This window comes from Miscanthus floridulus, chromosome 1 (genome assembly GCF_019320115.1).
Source record: "Miscanthus floridulus cultivar M001 chromosome 1, ASM1932011v1, whole genome shotgun sequence".
NCBI lineage: Eukaryota > Viridiplantae > Streptophyta > Magnoliopsida > Poales > Poaceae > Miscanthus > Miscanthus floridulus.
In genome coordinates, this window is record NC_089580.1 from 199,630,021 (window position 1) to 199,645,552 (window position 15,532).

Consider the following 15,532-nt stretch of genomic DNA (forward strand, 5'->3'; position numbering starts at 1 on the left):
AGAAGAAGCTTGTTTATTTAACTCATATCCAAATAATTTTTGTTTAGTTTGCTCACAACCTCTTCCATGGTTCAGCACCACTGGAGACAACATGCCTTCTCCAACAACCTAGGGCCTATGTTGTACCCCTCGGTACCGCTTTGAATCTTTTTGTCATCTTCTTTCTCTTTTGTCTGGAGGGTTCTCTGGTTTGGTAGGGGGCAAGGCTCCCTTAGATCGTCGTCAGTAGAGACCCAGCGACTCTTGTCTACCCCCTGCTCGGGCCTCTCTCCTGCTCCCAGAGATCTTGGAGCTAGAGGCGACCCCCACATCCAACCATGCTCCTGTGTTCCTGCCTTGGAGGACCTTCTAGCTGAGGAGGAACTTGAGGTCAATGTGCGCCGTTGTCATGCGTAATGCAAGTGTGCAACAGTCAGCGCCTCCAAGCTGCATAGGCGTCATTTGGCAACCAAGGAGACCTCTTTCTATGAGGATGCTACATCAAAGGCATCTAGGGTCCAAGCGGCCAAGCCTAACCTCTGTAAGGCTTCGGCAAGGCTGGTCAAAGCTCTAGAGAATGCTACTGTCCTTGAGCGTCATCTGTGTGCTCATTTTCATCCTCCCGGCTCCCTCGTCTCGCCCTAGTGTGCGGGATCAAGCTCCTAGTTAGTCGGTAGGCACGAGCACCTTTTTGTTGTGTGATATGCCGGCCTCCAGCAATCTCCCAGGTACAAGTTATGTTCTATATTAGGTACTACAGCTATGCTACCCAAGTGTGTTTGTTTTCTCCCTTTCTCATGGTGGAGTCTGGGTTTAGAGGTGGCCCTTGTAATGTCGTGGTTTGTTCTATGAATCAATGCTTCCTTTAGCTTTATGAATAAATCATGTCTGCAATAGACCCCTTCAAAAGGCGCAACTTTCTCTCTTCTGTCTGTCTAAAGGTGCTAGATCTGAGGCGTTCTTTTTCTCTTAGGGGCATTGTAAGGAAAATAGACCCTAGGCCCATTTACTTTGGATTTTGGTGTTTGATGACTAACACAACCAAATTGGACTAATGAATTTGCAAGTGTTTATTTTGTAGTTCAATAGGATGCAAGACGTGACTTGGACGAAGGCGACGTGATGATTCGATGATCAACACCTTAAGCAAGACCTTAGGAGCACAAGAAAAGACCTAAGATATCAAGCAAAGTCTAAGCATGAAGATAGGAACCAAGCCGTACGCAAGATCGCGAAGAAACAAGCTCACAGAGGCGACTGGACGCTGGTGGCTCGGCAGTTGGGACGACCGAACGCTGGACCGGTGACTCGGCAGTCGGGACAACCGGACGCTGGACCGGTGGCTCTGCAGTTGGGACAACCAGACACTGGACCGGTGGCTCTGCAGTCGGGATGACCGGACGTGGGTAGCGAAACCGACCGAACACAGGGAAGCAGCGTCCGATCGAGTATAGAGAGGTTCTAGAACAGCGAAACTGCGACCGGACGTGTCCGGTGGCAGGTGACCAGACGCTGGCAGCGTCCGATCAGTGGTTCGCGGTTCAACGGTCGGGACGACCAGACGCGTCCGGTCAGTAGCAGAATTGCGGGAGTTCGACCCCAATGGCTACTTTCTCAGTGGGGCTTATAAATACAACCCCCAACCGACCATTTGAGGAGTGTGGAGCTGAGGAAACATACCAAGGGTGTTGATACACCATTTTAGTGATCTCCACTTGCATAGAGCTTAGTGATTCATTAGGTGATTAGCGTAGGTGCTTTGCGAAGTGCTTAGGTTGATTAGACCACCGTTCATGCGCTTGCTCTAGGTTTAGGCCTAGTGTTTAGTGAGGTTTGCATATCTCTTATCACTCGGTGCTTGTGAGCACCATTGTTGTACATCGGAGGGGCTTGAAGTCTTGCGAGATCACACCAACCGCGTTTGTGGTGTGGCCGCCACCGTGTACCGGAGGGAACAAGGCCCGCGGCGTTTCGGCCGGAAGCTTGATAGTGAAGACGGCGGGGAGCATCCGAGAGAGGCTTGTCGGAAGGCACGTCAGAGACCCACTTGTGCGTGGGCGGCCCTTGCGAGGGATTCCTTGTGAGGGGCTCCAATAAGGACTAGGGGGAAGCTTGTGCGCTTCTCGATACCTCGGTAAAAATATCAGAGTCGTCGATGGGAGTTTGCATATCTCTACCTTGCTCTTTAGCTTCCGTATTTACATTGATTACTTTACTATATTTGCGGTAGAGATAGCAACACACTAGTAAAACTATAGTTGCACATCTAGATAGTTTATCTATTGCATAGGTTTTGCTAGGGTTAGAACAAGAGGCCATAGTTTAGAGTTAGAATTTTTAAGTTGCCTAATTCACCCTCCCCTCCTCTTAGGCGTCACAGTCCCCTTCAATTGGTATCAGAGCCGGTTGGCTCAATTTGGACCTTTGGCTTAACCGCCGTTGTGCCGACATTATTTAGAGTGGTTGGGATAGATACCGCTAGGCCTCCGCACTTTGATGGCACTAACTTCCCATACTATAAAGCTAGAATGGCTTGCCACCTTGAGGTAGTTGATTTGGGTGTATGGAGAGTCACTCGTGACGGGATGAAATCCATCAAGAATCCCAAAAAACTCACAAAGAGTGATGAAAAAGAAATGCACTTCAATGCTAGAGCTAAAAATTGCTTGTTTGAATCACTTAGTATGGATGTTTTTAACTAAGTATTCACTTTAAATACAGCACATAAAATTTGGTTAAAACTCCAAGAGCTCCATGACGGCACAAGCAATGTCCGTGAGCAAAAACATTGTCTAGCAAAGCAAAACTATGATTCCTTTACTATGAATGATGATGAGTTTGTTCGTGATATGTATTCTCGTTTGAATCTAATTATCAATGAGCTCTGTTCTATAGGATTATTAAACCTAGATGATGCGGACATCGTGAGGAAGATCATCTCCGTGCTACCACAAAAGAAATATGCAAGCATCATCACCATCCTTCACAACATGGAGGACTTGAGCAACATGACCCCGGGCATAACCATTGACAAGTTAGTGGCATTTGAAATGTCACATAAGATGGGTCAAGAAGAAGCTTCTTCATCAAGCAAATACAAAGCTCTCGCTTGTAGCGAGAAAAAGAAGATAAAGGGCAAGCGAGTTGAGACAAGCTCAAGCTCAAGCTCAAGTTCCTCAAGTGAAGATGAAGAAGAAGATGAGGACGATGATGATGATGATGATGATTCAAGTGATGATCAATCTTCCTCCTCCACCTCCGACCTTGATGAAGAATCAATCAAAGTGATCAACAAGGTGGAGAAGATGATCCAAAGGCTCAATGTCAAGGGTGTGCCCATCCAAATTCAAGATTTCATTTTCACAAATCAAAGAAATGAGCAAAGAAAGATAGGATGCTATGGATGCGGCGAGTTGGGGCACTTTGTGGAAGTTTGTCCAAACAAGCCTACACCCAAGACAAAGAAGAAGGCATGCAAGAACCAAGCCCTCATATCAATAAGATCATGGGATGATTCTTCAAGTGAAGAAGAACCCCATCACAAGAGGTGAGGCCGCAAGCACTCATCATCAAGCTCTTCTCGTGTGTGCCTTATGGCACAAGGTAACGAAAGCTCTTCCTCTAGTGAGAATGATAGTGATGATGATATGCCTTCTTATCATGAACTTATGCAAGAAAATCTTAATTATGCTAAAGCTTGCACTAGTCAACAAAAGAAGCTCAAAAATTTAAAAGAAAAGCTAGATAATTCACAAAAAGCATATAAAACCTTGCTTGAACAATATGAGAACTTTGCTAATCTCAATGTTGAACTATCTACTAAAATTGAGAAACTTGAGACTAGTGCAACAACAAATGCATGCACAATCAATGGTGAGCAACTCTTAAAGAAAAATGAAAAATTAAAAGAAAAGTTAGCTAGCTCACAAGAAGCATATAATAGTTTGCTTGCTAAAATGGAAACCATGTGCAAACATTGTGATGAGCTAACTAATAAAGTTGCTAATCTTAAAGCCATTAGCACAACCCCCACCAAGGCATCTAAAAAGAAAAGTTCTATCTTTAACATATATAAAAAGGATGCCTCTACTTCTTGTAATGATTTATGTTTAGACTCACCTTTGTGCAACCAAGTTTGTGTTGAGAAAGTTGTTGTAGATGCATGCACACAAGAGGTTGCAAAGGAGAATGAGCAACTCAAGCAAGAAGTAGCTCGCCTCACCAAGGACTTGACTCAAGTGAAAGGCAAGGCGAAGCAAACCCAACTTCATCAAGATAACACCATCAAGGGAGTGAAGAAGCTTGATGAAGGACAAACCGTGGTTTGTTACGTGTGCCACAAGGAAGGTCACAAGTCCTATGAGTGCAAGGTGAAGAATGGGGGAGGAGCAAAGAAGAAGGAGAAAAAGCAAACAAGCAAGCTCTCCAACACCTACACCAACAAGGTGGACAAGAAGGCCTCCACACCTTATCTCTTGAAGAAGAAAAAAAATGACAAGGTGGTGGCCATCAAGGTGAACAAGCAAGCCAATAATAGGGTCAAACGCTTTTGGGTGCCAAAGAAAATTATTTCAAACATGAAGAGCACCAAAAAGATTTGGATCCCAAAAGGGAAGTGAGAAGTCCGTTGGACTTCAGGGAATTTGGAGACTTAGCAAAGTATGGGTGCATTTCATGGGGGTGCATCATGATGGACAAAATCATTGCCAAGTGGGTTAGTGAATACTATGGACCCAAATTCCCCTTCCCATGTTAGGTAACTAGATGTTATTACTTTTCAATTGGTACATCTTGCAATTAGATTTTTCTACAATTGGTATCTTTGAGCATCTAGTTACTCTTCATGCCTAGGTTTGCATTTGCATGCTTATATCTTTTGTCATGCATACACTAGGTATATCTTATGGTAGGCTTGCTCGGTCTCATTCTTAACCCTTGGAGCAAACCTACATGGTTTAAAATTGCTTAGAAGCATGACACATAGCTTGTCTTACTTTTGTTTATCTAATATGCGCCAAAGTCTAAATTGTAGATAATCTCTCCTGAATATCATTTTTGAAAATGATTCTCACATTCATGAGATGTCATCTTTCAAGTGGTATTTTGATTCTAAAAACAATGTGCATGATTCCTACAAAGTATTCTATATTTGTGTGCACAAATTTAGGGGGGGATTACTCTACAAGTTGGATGCCTTGAGACTAACACCTTTTCAATCTTATCATGTGTGTAGTAGTCTCATTGCAAGAAAAATGGAGTCCCCAGAGCTAAGCATCATACTTCAAATATCCACAACCTATTGCAAGTGGTAGAAATCAATTTGGTTTCCACATGTGGTATTTCTAAACCAATATCATCATGTTGACTTCATTTTGGCATTTATATGCTTTCTCCATGCATTATATAGATTAAATTCTCTTGTGCAATAATGTGCTAATTATGCATATACTTTTCTTTCTATCACATGTATGCATATATTTAGGGGGAGCTTAATCTATATAATGTGAGAGTCAAATTTTGTGATCTATTCCATTCTACATTCAAAGGATCACAAAGTTTGACCCTCCCTTGTGCCACTAATGTCTTTCTTTTTGGTGTTTGATTCCAAAGGGGGAGAATTTAGAGGACCAAAGGCAAGCATTAAAATAAGGTGTAATGGTCCGAAAAAGAGAGGATAGTGGATTATGGATTGCTTATGTATTGAAAATTTTGTAGAAAGCAAGGCTTAAATCCATAATGCCACATGGGGACATTTGCAAGGGCAAGATGGTCTTCAATTGGTATCTAAGTAGGATATTCTAGCATCATATAACCTTACCCTTTGCATTGCATCCTAGCAAGTAGATATTTTTTAAATTTAAATTTTTTTATTATTTGCTTGCTTCGGTCGTGTTGGCATCAATCACCAAAAAGGGGGAGATTGTAAGGAAAATGAACCCTAGGCCCATTTACTTTGGATTTTGGTGTTTGATGACTAACACAACCAAATTGGACTGATGAATTTGCAAGTGTTTGTTTTGTAGTTCAATAGGATGCAAGACGTGACTTGGACGAAGGCGACGTGATGATCCGATGATCAACACCTTAAGCAAGACCTTAGGCGCATAAGAAAAGACCCAAGATATCAAGCAAAGTCCAAGCATGAAGATAGGAACCAAGCCGTATGCAAGATCACGAAGAAACAAGCTTGTAGAGGCGACCGGATGCTGGTGGCTCGGCAGTCGGGACGACCGGACGCTGGATCGGTGGCTCGATAGTCGGGACAACTGGACGCTGGACCAGTGGCTCTGCAGTCGAGACAACCGGACGCTGGACCGGTGGCTCTGCAGTCGGGACGACCGGACGTGGGCGTGAAACCGACCGGACGCAGGGAAGCAGCGTCCGATCGAGTACAGAGAGGTTCTAGAACGGCGAAACTACGACCGGATGCGTCCGGTGGTAGGTGACCGGACGCTGGCAACGTCCGATCAGTGGTTCGCAGTTCAACGGTCGGGACGACCGGACGCGTCCGGTCAGGACGACTTTCGCGTCCGGTCAGTAGCAGAATTGCGGGAGTTCGACCCCAATGGCTACTTTCTCAGTGGGGCTTATAAATACAACCCCAACCGGCCATTTGAGAAGTGTGGAGCTGAGGAAACATACCAAGGGTGTTGATACACCATTTTAGTGATCTCCATTTGCATAGAGCTTAGTGATTCATTAGGTGATTAGCGTAGGTGCTTTGCGAAGTGCTTAGGTTGATTAGACTACCGCTCATGCGCTTGCTCTAGGTTTAGACCTAGTGTTTAGTGAGGTTTGCATACCTCTTATCACTCGGTGCTTGTGAGCACCATTGTTGTATATCGGAGGGGCTTGAAGTCTTGCGAGATCACACCAACCGCGTTTGTGGTGTGGCCGCCACCGTGTACCGGAGGGAACAAGGCCCACGGCATTTTGGCCGGAAGCTTGATAGTGAAGACGGCGGGGAGCATCCGGGAGAGGCTTGCCGGAAGGCACGTCGGAGACCCACTTGCGCATGGGGAAGGCCCGAGGCTATCCACGGAGTTACCCGACCGGGAGCTTGGCCCTTGCGAGGGATTCCTTGTGAGGGGCTCCAACAAGGACTAGGGGGAAGCTTGCGTGCTTCTCGATACCTCGATAAAAATACCGGAGTCATCGACGGGAGTTTGCATATCTCTACCTTGCTCTTTAGCTTCCGCATTTACATTGATTACTTTACTACGTTTGCGGTAGAGATAGCAACACACTAGCAAAACTATAGTTGCACATCTAGATAGTTTATCTATTGCATAGGTTTTTCTAGGGTTAGAACAAGAGGCCATAGTTTAGAGTTAGAATTTTTAAGTTGCCTAATTCACCCCCCCTCTTAGGCATCACGGTCCCCTTCAGGCATGTCCCCCATCCCCTATAGGGCTCTGGACCTTTCTTAGTGACCAAGGGAAAACCTGAGTCTAGCACTACTATCTCCACCTTGATCACACGTAAAACGTACTCGTCCTCCTCTCGTCCAAAGTACTCTAGTCATGACTTGTAGCCGAAGTACTTCAAAACGTCCCAAAGAAGTCTAGGAAAACCGCTGCTGCACAACGTGTTGTGGTAGGTGCACTGACTCCTCCAAGCGGCTTCCATTCCTAGCGACATCTGTTTAAACAAGGACTGTATTAGACAAAAATAAAACCTTAATAATGCAAGTGATCTAAAATGCATATGACATGATGCATGCACGCCCTATTCACTCTTACCAAAATAAAATTATTACCAACATATAGTGGTATATTGTTCTAGTCATGGCATAAACACGTACACTCTTTATATAACTAAACGCAATGCTATCGCATTAATACATTCACAAGTTAGCGTACCTGTCAAGGATAGTTTGTCCAAAAGTTAGTATACTTATCCACTCCTAGTACTTAACCATATTTTAGGGCTTATAGATACTTAATTACATGCATCCTATAAAATTTTCAAAGCCTTTTGCTGGTCAAATTTTAGTTTAGAAAAGGATTGCAAGCTTTAAACACTTATTATAGCTCTGGTACTAACTGTGTATAAATGTAATAATATCTAAAATTGGTTAGAAAAATATACACAGGGGATGGGGCACATGCCTCCAAGGGCAAAATTAACTCTGTTGTGCTAGATCTTGTTGGCTCGATATGGGGTGTACTCACTGCTTGTGACCTATCCTTATGCACTATTCGCTCATCTACCGCCGTATAAGTGCATCTAGCATTTTAGTGGGTTTTGGTGGATTGAATGACAACACAATTAAGGGGATCGTTCCTTCAAAAAAAAATCAGGGGATCATTCTTGTGAATGTCATAGGCAGCCTCCCAATTCTCTATCTGTTGCTCCAACATGTGAGGAGATAAACCCGAAAAAAGAAAACCACGAATGATCCGACATTAGTTTGAAACCAGCAAGCATGTAGCAAGTGAGTGGAATCCTTGGGCTCCAAATAAACAAGGGAGTTCAAATCCTACCTATTGTCTTCTTGACCAATCAAGTCAAGCTTAAAAACTGCTTCTTCTCAACAAGGATACGAGCCAATGAACCCTTTTACAACCGGAAAAAGAGAGAAAACCAGTATGCTCCTCCCTAAGATGGATAGAGATGGTCTTCCTCGGGACCTAGGATGAAAAATGTTATGGGTCGAAATGTTTGATTGCTTGGGACCACATTTTCTTGCCAAAAGTTGTTTGGGGGGCTTGGTGTCTCTACATTCTTAAGGATCAAAATCATCGTCTTGAAATTTATGATTATAAACTTGTGATTATAAATCATTGTCGCCTTTTCATTTATTATATATAATATTATTTATGATTATAAACTTGTGATTATTGGAATAAGGCGGAGTGTGAAATAATTTGTTCTGAAAGAGTTGTGCCGTAGAAAATGCCAATCGACATCTGAATCTTACATCTGAATTGAAGATAAGAGATTTGAGTTCAATGTTCAACATATACAGATGCTTCTTCCTTGCAAATGATGATAACAAAGCTTTAGTGATAGAGGAAATAAGTCCAGACTAGCATCCCTGCATCGGTGGTGGAAAATGATGCGTAGTCGCTCATCGGTTCTCTGCAAAATGATGCGTTGTCGCTTGGTTCCTAGGCTGCTAGTTTGTCTCGGCTAGCAAATTCTTACGGCAGGCCAAACAGGAGCAAAAGTTGCTTTCCCAAACCCTACCGGCGCAGGCCAAGACAAAGCTTGCCACCATCCCAAACATGTGGGTTCCTCCACATCCCCACGCGCCCCCATCAAAATGTATTTCCCTCCTTCGCGATCATCAGAATTTCGCTGCTTGTTTAGGAGAAGTTATGGACACAACACAAGCAAGGCGTCGAAGTTTAGATCGCTTACCTATTTATTGCAGTAGCCGAATCAGTTGCCTGTGGTTCATGTATGGGTAGGGCACCGCCGGCGCGGGGCGCGGCTGGGCGGGCGTGGGGACGACGACCCCAAGCGCGCCACCCCGCGGACCGATCACTGGAACCATTCCTGGCCGGATTGTTTGCTATATTTACATAAGCTATCAGCAGCTGGAACGATTCCCGGGCCCATCCTTGCCTAAACGAAAAGGCCCTTAACCGACGAGTTCTCGACGATCGACTCACGAGAGTCACGAGTCACGAGTCACGACCGGCGCGCGGTATGCGTACGGGCCTTGTTGATCAAAAGCGAAGCAGGCCTTACTGCCACCGCCATTGTGTTTTATATAGGAGAGCCCATGTACCACGCTTAAAAGCACGGCGTTCGGGCCTCACATTTGGTCCTCCTGAGCCCAGCAGCGCGCGCTTCCCGTCTTCGTCCGGCCCTTTCGGTCCCCCTCGTCCTCATGGTTTCCTTTCCACCACCGGTCCAGCAGCGGCACCAGTCGGCGGAGCGGATCTCCGGCGAAGTCAAGGGATGGCGAACGGCAGCGGCTACGGGTGGGCCCTCGCGGCGGGTTTCAACGCCGCGCTCGCCGCCATCTCCGCTAAGTTCTTCGCCACTCTGGTACCGTGCTACCAACCTACCGCTTCCTCCCTATCTACAGCTCGCCCTCCCTATACGATCCGAGATTCCTTTTTGGTTTCGGCTTCGGAGCTTCGGGCTAGTAAATGAGTTTGGATGATGAGTTCGGGGTCATGAACTAGTTTCCTAAATCCGGAAGTTTGTGTCGGACGATTTGACCGTAGGTTTGAGCCTCTTTGTTTATACTGAACACAAATGGGATCACAGGTAGAAATTACAATTCAATCGGTTTTTATTATTCGCTAGAGTATTAACTTCAGTTTGTGACGAATAGCTCACTAGTTTGTATTTATCCAATGGTATCCCTGCTTTATAGTGCAGATGAGGTAGAACCATTTCCTAAGCTAAAAGTGCAGATATATACTCATATATCCTTACAAAGAAACTGAAAAAAGGGAATGTCTGCTTCAAAAGAAAGGGGGGTTCCTCCTAATGGGCCAATAACCAGCACATTATCAACTTAATCTGGAGTTCAAATCTCAAGCCTTTGTTGCTAAAGTTTATCTTGGACAAGAGATGAAAAATGCCATCTATCCGGAAAATGGAAAAACAAGCATGCACTCCTTTATCAAGGGAAACTCAAAATAACTCTTCTTATAATATGCCATTGCTTTCTGTTCCCTGATTCATGGCACCGACTTTCTGTCCCCTGATTCATGACACTGACACAGTTTACTCTGTCACTTACTCTGATCGGATCTAATGCAGTTACTGAAATATGGCATGGTGATACTTTTCAATGTGACAATGTGGGGGTGCTATGTCAACAGCCTCAAAGCTTTGTCATCCCTCCAGGCAACAGTGACAAACTTCGCCGCCAACTTCATCTCGTCTGGGCTTGCAGGGTATTTCCTGTTTGAAGAGCCCTTGCCTTCTAAGGTAACATAACACAGGAATTCTCGGTTTTTATATGTTGCATCATGAGGATCAGCATAAAGAGAAGTGAACATAATCGGACTTTATTTGTTCTATATATGATCTCTCTCTAACTTTCTAATTCCCCCTTTGATTGAAATTCCAAGCAACCTATAGATGAGGTAAATACAAGGATTTACAGAGAACCCCCCCCCCCCCCCCCACCCCCCCGCACACACACACAGCAGGGGGTGTAGAATTTAACCGGACTCCATCAAGTGCAGCATTTTGAACTTGTTTGGGTGGTTTCTGCCATGTGTATTTTGCATCTCAATCCCTCCCAACCCCAGCCAAACAAGTCATAAGTCTTTTCTTCCAGTTAGTCGAAGAAAGCATTCCATTATTGCTTATGCGATGAGTCTCATGATAAAAAGGATTTTCAATTTAGTTTCCTCTTCTGACAGTGGTATCTTAAGATTTAAGACTATTTTTTAGCAATAATAACACACTGGAACAGCTAATTGCTAGACAACAAAAATGATCTAGCACACTAGCTTGCTTCAGAAAGGTGAATCATTGGTCATTTGCATTTGATATACACCATGATACTTTAAGATCTGTATCTGAAATACTACATGGTCTATGCCATTAAGCCTTGCCATAATCGACAAATCGACTATTGCAAGATTTAACGTGATTTCAGTTATTTGTTAATTCTTACAGATGTTTGCTTATTTTCTTTTCTTTAATTGGCATAATTGTTTAGAGACTACTTTCTAATTCTCTGAACACAGCTCCCTTTTTTTTTTTTGACATGAGACACGTTTATGCAGTGGTTTGCAGGTGCCAGTCTCATCATTCTTGGCGTCTTTATTCTCAGCAAGTCAAGCATCGAGGATAAACAGAACTCAGATTAGGAGGAAGTTTTTTACCACTAGCGTTAGCTGTAACATAAGCTGAGCCTGCTTATATATTTCTTTTATTTTTCCCAATTCGACCATGACTTTGTCATTCGGCTAACACAATGTACCAATTATGTTCTGCAAGCTGTCACTTCAGCTTATTATTTGTTCAGTAGTACAGCTCCTCTCCTAACTAGGACATTTGACATTCCCCATGGTGCTGGTACATTGAGAATTATCGCTGTAATTGTATGTATGTGGTGAATTGATTTTATTTTTATTTCATGGTGAGACAAATCAAGTTGTAATTGTATGCTAGTGCCTGGTCGGTTCTTTCACGCTTACGTTATCTGCCACATGAGGAGAGCATATCAAATGGGCTTTCGACAGGTCGGATTTTTTTAGAGGATTTCGACAGGTCGGCTAGAAGCCTAGAACAGAGCCAGTGCGCAATGACGTTAAAAGACTTTTTACCCGCTGAAGAAAACCTACCGAGGAGCTTTCACTGCCCGATCTTCACTTTACAATGGAGGAGTATTGTAGTATTAGCATGTGATTCCAAGTGCTGTAGTGCCGTAGCCACTAGGCTGCAATTTTATTGGGAGCAGAGGAGTTGCGGTAGGCACTGGGAAACTAGTACTCCTACAACGAGCGGCGGAGAATGTTGTGTGTGCAGCTTGCTGACATAGCTGAAAGCTCGCGTCATCAGGTAACTGTCAGGTCACAGCTTGCTCTGATCCGTCAGTTCAAGAGGAATCAGTGAGCAACACCATAATTTCCACGGAAGAAAGCTTCATGTGTAGCTAAGCTGCCATCAATCGGCGTAGGAATCAATTAGGAGGCAGCGACGTCCAGCGGTCGGTGTGGAAAAGAAAAACGCCAGAAAATTACTGGTGTGTGATGTGGAGAAAAACTGAAAAAGGACAGAGAGGACCGTGGAGGGGAATCGTCTCGTCGTCGTCGTCCTCCTCCTCCTCCTCTCGGCTGGCTGGATGATTGAACGACCGCAACATTTTCGTGATGTCAACTTGTCATGCATTCGTATCGAGTGATCTCTTACCTGAAATATTCCATATTCCCGGCTCCCGGGGCCAGCGTGCTGTTCTAGTTTCTGTTGCTGAAACCTGAAACTGCGCCGGACACGGGGCGTCGTTGTTCAGGAAAAAAAACATTTCAGAGAATACGTAGAAAGAAATGGTGGGCAGCCACTAGCCATCAGCCATAGTGCAGGAACACAGGCGTCATGCCCGTCATCTACTCCCCTCCGAGCAGGTTTTGGCGAGATGTGCTCCTGCCCCTGAACAGATGTAATGCAGCACATCATATGTCAGCATCAGTGGTGGTTCGGCCTAGAGCAAACATTCCTAGGCAACAGACGGAGTAGGACCGGCCTCAGACGACAGGCTTCGATTCTGCAGCAATGCCATATCTGTTTTATCTATCTAGTCTACTGGTTCAACAATGGTCCCAGTCCAGCATAGCTGGTGTATGCATTGACGATAAAATGCCCGATTTAGTGCACCCGTTAATTAATCCCAAGAAATCCAGATTCCTACGGTCTTACCAATACCCCGTACAAGAGTACTGCTGCAGAAGGAATGAGCGAAGAACAGCCGGCACCTGACAAAATACTCCAGCGCGGACCCACCACACGCTCTGCTTCCAGGCTCCAGTGGTTCAGGCACCCCGCTGCACGTGACGTGACGAGCTAGACGCGAGCTCTGCGTGGCACCAAGCCGCGTCACACCGTTCCGCATGGTGCGCCGCCGTCTCACTCGGCTCCCACCCTCACGTACACAACGCCGACGAGATAAGCGCCGTCCGTCCTCTCGGGGCAAGGCAGGGCAGGGCAGGTCGCCGGGCAAGTGGACAAACAAGAGACGCCGGCGGCCACGGCAGAGCTCGACGCCGCCCTGCTCCTGCTGTCTGTCACCCTTGTCCGCGGCGCGGTCAAAACGCTTTGTTATCCGGAGCAACCGAAAGGAGACCTGCCAGTTTTAATCTAAACTAGGCTGAGCCAGGCAGGCAGGCGATCGGGGCGATTTCCGCCGGCCCTCTCCTGACGTGGAAACTGGATTAAAAGCCCCTGTGCCGCGCCGCGTGAAACGAGTCCGAGAGCGAGCGGCCTGGCCCAGGGTTGGCGTCACCAGATAACCCCGCCCACATGATCCTCCCCCACGTACTCACACCCCCACTGTATATTCCAGCACGCGCGACCCACGGAGCACGGACCCGGGCGGGCGAGCTCTCCTCGCTTGCTTCACTTGACGACGTTCACGTAGCCTAGCCTGCCTGCGCGCCGTGTGTCATGGCGCAGCGCGAGGCGCGTGCGGGTAAGGCGGCGGCGGCGGCCGGCGGCGGGGGGCACGTCGCGCTGGAGATGGGCGGCGGCGTGGGGGAGCAGAGGGCGGCGGCGACGACGACGACGACGACGTGGGCGTGCGGGGCGGCCGTGGCGGGCGTGGGGCTGGCGGGTGCCGGCGTGCTGGTGTGGTGGGCGCTGGCGTTCCACCCGGCGCACCAGCAGCTGTGGATGGTGCCCGTCGGCCTCGTCCTCCTCGGCACGCCGCTCCTCGCCTGGCTCTCCCTCTTCGCCTCCGGCGCTTGCCGCTGGATCGACCGCCTCCGCGACCACCAGCCACCGCCCGTCCGCCCTGCCCCGGACCCGGAGCGATGATGACGATGATGATGCTCCGTGCGCGTGCGCGTCCGGCGTCCGGCGGCATGCACGATCGCAGATTCAGTAGAGGCTGGCGGGCCTTGCCTTGGGTGTACATTTTTTTTCCTCCGATCTCTTCTTTTATTCCCCTGTTCTTGTGTGAATCGGAACGAACAACAGCTTGCTAGTAGCACAACTAGGCAAAGTGTTGTAAATTGCAAGATGCTTTCTTTGATCGGTTGCGTGGATTTTGGTTAGTTGGTATGCCACATGCATGTTGGGCCGTTTATAAACGCGGGTTTCCATTTGACTACGAAATTCAGATGTAGTAGAAATTTACACCTGATGAACATGAAAACACCCCACTGAACTTCCGCGTTCCACAAATGATACTACCCCTAACTCTTTTCACATGGATTTGGGTTTGCAAATGCGTGTACTACATGTTGTACTTGCAGAAATATTCGGTGGTTCAATACTTCAATTGTAGGCCGGTAATGTCAGAATCCCAGATTTGTGAAGAAACAGTCTTGGTACTTGCACAAATTCACAATAAACGAAGTCTGAATGGGAAGAGCTAGAGTTTCTTTCTTTGATACTATGTTTACCACAAGTCGACAGAATGTCACGAGAAGGCAAAGTGTTCCATGGCTGAGTGATTGGAACACAAGTACTTGGCCATTGTAGATCATGATGATACCCGTAGGTCTCTTTCTTGTTCTTTCTTTACACTACTCCTGCTAGTGAGCATTTAGCAGACGCAGGCATGATGGCTACACTCCCTCCGGTTTTAGGCTTGTAGCTCCATCAGCAACAGTCGTTGATCGCCGTCAATCATGCAATGCAGACCTCGCCTCGCCTTGCCGCCGCCACCGTCGATGCGGCGGCACTCTCGGGCCCAAGGTGCCGGACTCTCCGGTCTCTGTGTGTCCAAGTTCCTGGCTTAGTGGCTTACATGCACTGGCGGAGCCAAGAAAGCTCGAAAGAAGATGCTAGAGTAGAGAAGAGAAGCTAAATTGAATTAAAAAGAATTAAAGTTGATTTTCAGCTATATTTATCTCTTGTAGATACATGAGTTTTACCGTTTTAGAGGCCAAAACCGCTGCCACGGCCCACG

At 46.4% G+C, this 15,532-nt stretch overlaps 2 protein-coding genes across 2 annotated transcripts; both read left to right on the plus strand.

The window, feature by feature from the left end:
* Window positions 1–9,764: 9,764 nt before the first annotated feature.
* On the plus strand, window positions 9,765–11,928 carry LOC136508966 (uncharacterized). Its single transcript, XM_066503746.1, has 3 exons — window positions 9,765–9,981; window positions 10,708–10,878; window positions 11,688–11,928. The coding sequence occupies exons 1-3, from the start codon at window positions 9,892–9,894 to the stop codon at window positions 11,769–11,771; spliced, it is 345 nt and encodes a 114-aa protein (XP_066359843.1). The 5' UTR covers window positions 9,765–9,891; the 3' UTR covers window positions 11,772–11,928.
* Window positions 11,929–13,880: 1,952 nt separating this feature from the next.
* On the plus strand, window positions 13,881–14,650 carry LOC136508973 (uncharacterized). The gene has a single exon (XM_066503754.1). It carries the CDS (start codon window positions 14,065–14,067, stop codon window positions 14,431–14,433), a length of 369 nt encoding a protein of 122 aa, XP_066359851.1. The 5' UTR covers window positions 13,881–14,064; the 3' UTR covers window positions 14,434–14,650.
* Window positions 14,651–15,532: the final 882 nt, after the last annotated feature.

Excerpts from the sequence above, each read along its gene's own strand:
- LOC136508966 (XM_066503746.1), top strand. The coding sequence starts at position 9,892 with ATGGCGAACGGCAGCGGCTACGGGTGGGCCCTCGCGGCGGGTTTCAAC. Across the intron at positions 9,982-10,707 it reads CTAAGTTCTTCGCCACTCTG|TTACTGAAATATGGCATGGT; the intron begins GTACCGTGCTAC and ends GATCTAATGCAG. Across the intron at positions 10,879-11,687 it reads AAGAGCCCTTGCCTTCTAAG|TGGTTTGCAGGTGCCAGTCT; the intron begins GTAACATAACAC and ends ACGTTTATGCAG.
- LOC136508973 (XM_066503754.1), top strand. The coding sequence starts at position 14,065 with ATGGCGCAGCGCGAGGCGCGTGCGGGTAAGGCGGCGGCGGCGGCCGGC.